This window comes from Anarrhichthys ocellatus, unplaced genomic scaffold (genome assembly GCF_004355925.1).
Source record: "Anarrhichthys ocellatus isolate YVR2014 unplaced genomic scaffold, GSC_Weel_1.0 scaffold87, whole genome shotgun sequence".
NCBI classification, from domain to species: domain Eukaryota; kingdom Metazoa; phylum Chordata; class Actinopteri; order Perciformes; family Anarhichadidae; genus Anarrhichthys; species Anarrhichthys ocellatus.
In genome coordinates, this window is record NW_022280117.1 from 322,068 (window position 1) to 325,431 (window position 3,364).

General features: G+C 46.9%; 1 protein-coding gene across 1 annotated transcript; it reads left to right on the forward strand.

The window, feature by feature from the left end:
- Positions 1 to 3,364, forward strand: LOC116398689 (piggyBac transposable element-derived protein 4-like). The gene is made up of 3 exons (XM_031875210.1): positions 1 to 832; positions 1,160 to 2,461; positions 2,575 to 3,364. Exons 1-3 carry the CDS (start codon positions 696 to 698, stop codon positions 3,005 to 3,007), a joined length of 1,872 nt encoding a protein of 623 aa, XP_031731070.1. The 5' UTR covers positions 1 to 695; the 3' UTR covers positions 3,008 to 3,364.

Here is a 3,364-nt window from a genome sequence, read left to right on the forward strand (position 1 = left end):
CAATAAAAAAATTAAAATGATCAATCATACAATCCGATTTTATTTAAACATATTAATTGTGTTTGTTTTTTGCAACTAGTTCACAATTGTGATTATGCTTAATGCCATGGTGTCCAATGTAACCGTCTGTCTGGCCTTTCCTTTCTATTTAAAGTACAAAGCTATCTGATCAATCTTACAGTAACAACATTAACAGTTATTAAAGTTAAGTTACTGCTGTTACCACTCCGACGGCCCGCCCGCGGCCGTTGGAGTGTGTAGTGTACATCTGTGTATTTTCCAACATAACTTCAGTTCACATGTACGTTTTTCCGGTATCTGGATCTGCATTGGCTGCATTGTGCTGTTTAGATTGACACCTCATTTGACCTATTAGGAGCTTCCATGTCCTCTCCACAGCCTAGAATAGCCAATGAGAGTCCGCGTTGAAGGAGAGTGCCCGCCCCTCTTCTTTCGTGTAATGCTCGAGCCAATTGCAACCGATCGTTCTGATGACTCACGCTTCGTATAGCCAATGAAATTTCGAAAACAACGATCTACAGCTTCAGTGGGAAGATTTAAATCCCAAACCAGGAAGTTACTGCGCAACAGCGAGAGTCTGCAGCCAGTTCCTCGTGCGTCAAAGACGGAAAGTGTGCGTTTTGAGACTTTAGTAAAGAATAACCGCGAAACGCTCGGAGAAAACAACTTATTCGATGCAAGAAGAGATGGAATTGTGTCTTCGGCGGGATAGTGACAAGCCTGGAGATGAAGAATCAGATGAAGGGAGCGAAATGTCGTTTGCCTCAGAGACAGAGGCAATGTTGCTGGACGGAGACGACATTACTCTCAAGTAAGTATTTTATATTATATAACTTATAAATTACTGTATTTCGACATAAATAAGCTTTAGTTTGAATTATGAAGACACACTTTGTAGAATGTCTGCTGACCTGTTGGGGGGACACACTGTGTGTGTGTCTTTAGGTGTTACTTCTGATCTGGGGGAGGGGTTTCTCTCTCTCTCTCTCTGTCTTTCTCTCCCCCCCCCGTGTTTCATTGTGTGAACTGCTGACATGTGAGGCAGCGAGCTGTAAACGAGTAGAATGCAGAAAAGATGGAAACATTTTGTCTAGTTTTGTAAATGACTAACTGTTATGTCTTTATTTTCACACAATAGGCAATCATCTGATGTAGATTCAGATCAGGATTGGGAGCCGGATACTTCGTGCCCAGTCAGCAAGCGGCCACATAGAGTGGAGCAGCAGGACAGCACCTCATCACCGGAGGAGCCCCATCCCCCGACTCCCCAGAGAGGTTCTGCCAGCAGAAGAAGACCAAGAGGCAGAGCACGGGGGAGGAGAGGGACCGGCAGTAGCAGCAGTCAAGACGGCACATCTGGAGAGAGATGGAATGATATTGACATTCCAGACATAACTCCACCACAGCCCACCTTCAGACCCACCCGCTCATCAGGACCTCAGCTCACACGTACCGCTACGTACACAGCCCTGCAGCTTTTCCAACTCTATTTTACAAACTCTGTTTTACAGACAATAATTCAAAACACTAATGACTTTGGCTCGACTCACTACTCGTCACCCTCCAACCCGTGGATTGATGTGACATTGCAGGACATGTTTTCATTCATGTCCTTGATCATCTACATGGGGGTACTGAAATGCTCTTGGTTTACTGATTACTGGCGAGGGGGTAAACTGTACAGCTTGCCGTTCCCGAGGCGGGTAATGACTGGTAAGAAGTTCCTCAGGGTCTGCCAGTCCCTTCACCTCAGTAGCTCGGTGGCAGATGCTGCTAACGAGCAGAGGAGAGGCACGGCAGCCTTCGATCGGCTCTGCAAAATAAAGCCACTCTACGAGGAGATAAGGGAAGCCTGCAAAAGGAATTATCACCCTAGCCAGGAAATTGCCATCGATGAGCGAATGGTTGCCTCCAAAGCCTGCATTGGGCTCAAACAGTACATGAAAAATAAGCCTGTTCGCTGGGGATATAAACTCTTCGCTCTGGCCGACTGCAGCAACGGTTATACGTGGGACTTCTTTGTCTACGCGGGAAGGTTCCAGGGACACAGTTACGATTCGGTGATGGAGCTCGTCGACACCAAGTTGCTGGGCACTGGCTACAAGCTCTTTGTTGACAGTTTTTATACTAGTCCCACCCTTTTCCGCGACCTCCTTCAGAAGAGGATCTGGGCGTGCGGAACCATCCGCACAAGCAGAATTGGATTCCCAAGAACTAAAGTAAACAGTCTGGTCTCAGACTCTCCCCGTGGCAGCATTCGCTGGATCAGGGAGGACTCCCTCCTCTTTGTCCAGTGGCGAGACAAGAAGGACGTCTTCATGTGTTCAACACTCCACACGGCCCATGCGGAGGACACGGTGCAAAGGAGGGTCAAAGGTGCATATGGGCACTGGGCATTGAAGGACATCCCAGTTCCACCAGCGGTGAAGGAGTACAACCAGTAAGTACTATATATTCTATGTTTTATGCCCTTTGAAATGTCATCATTTGTGTGCTTGATATATTTATGTTTTGGTATATTTTTCTCAATGTTGTGTATTTCTGTCCACCCAGGTCCATGGGGGGAGTGGACCTCTCTGACGCCCTGATCGGGTCCTATAAAGTCCTCCACAAGACCCATACGTGGTATAAGACGTTCTTTTATCATTTCATGGACATCGCGATTGTGAACGCCTTCCTCCTCCACACAGACATTGCAGAAGGTAAAGGAGAGGTACCGATGACCCAGAAGGCGTTCAGAGAGACCCTCGCCAGGGAGCTGGCAGAGGTGGGATCTCCCTCCACAGCCAGACCCGGACCACCTCCTGCTCCAAGCGGAGCGCATCACAGGCCAGTACACATCAGTGGGCACAGCACCGCTGGGCGTCTGAAGTGCAGGCACTGCCATGCAAAGACACCACTGAAGTGCTCCTCCTGCGATGTGCCTTTGTGCTTGGTCCCCGGTCGTGACTGCTATAATAACTGGCATGTTGCCAATAACCTGTAAAAGTTATAATTAGTTTGCCGCGTGTTCATTTTTTGAATAAACTGCTTTTCCACCATAGCACTTGTTTTCACTCTTTTATGTGCACAAAGTTTAGTTTCAATTAGGGGAAAAAGCACTGTGTGTTTATGCTTCAGTTACTCTGTCAGTAATAATGATGGTGAATCTGGATATGGGATAGGACACCTCTCAGTGTCACCTTTCATTAGAGACCAAAATGATGACTGTGCGTTCAAGAATAGCCTCGGTATGTGACCGTGGTCACCAAGTGTCCTGTGGAGTCTCCGAATACGCCTAGACATACTCTTAGAAAAACATGTGTAAAATATTCATTTTCTGTGGTATTGTTATCAGAATTGA

Excerpts from the sequence above, each read along its gene's own strand:
- LOC116398689 (XM_031875210.1), top strand. The coding sequence starts at position 696 with ATGCAAGAAGAGATGGAATTGTGTCTTCGGCGGGATAGTGACAAGCCT. Across the intron at positions 833-1,159 it reads GGAGACGACATTACTCTCAA|GCAATCATCTGATGTAGATT; the intron begins GTAAGTATTTTA and ends TTCACACAATAG. Across the intron at positions 2,462-2,574 it reads GCGGTGAAGGAGTACAACCA|GTCCATGGGGGGAGTGGACC; the intron begins GTAAGTACTATA and ends CTGTCCACCCAG.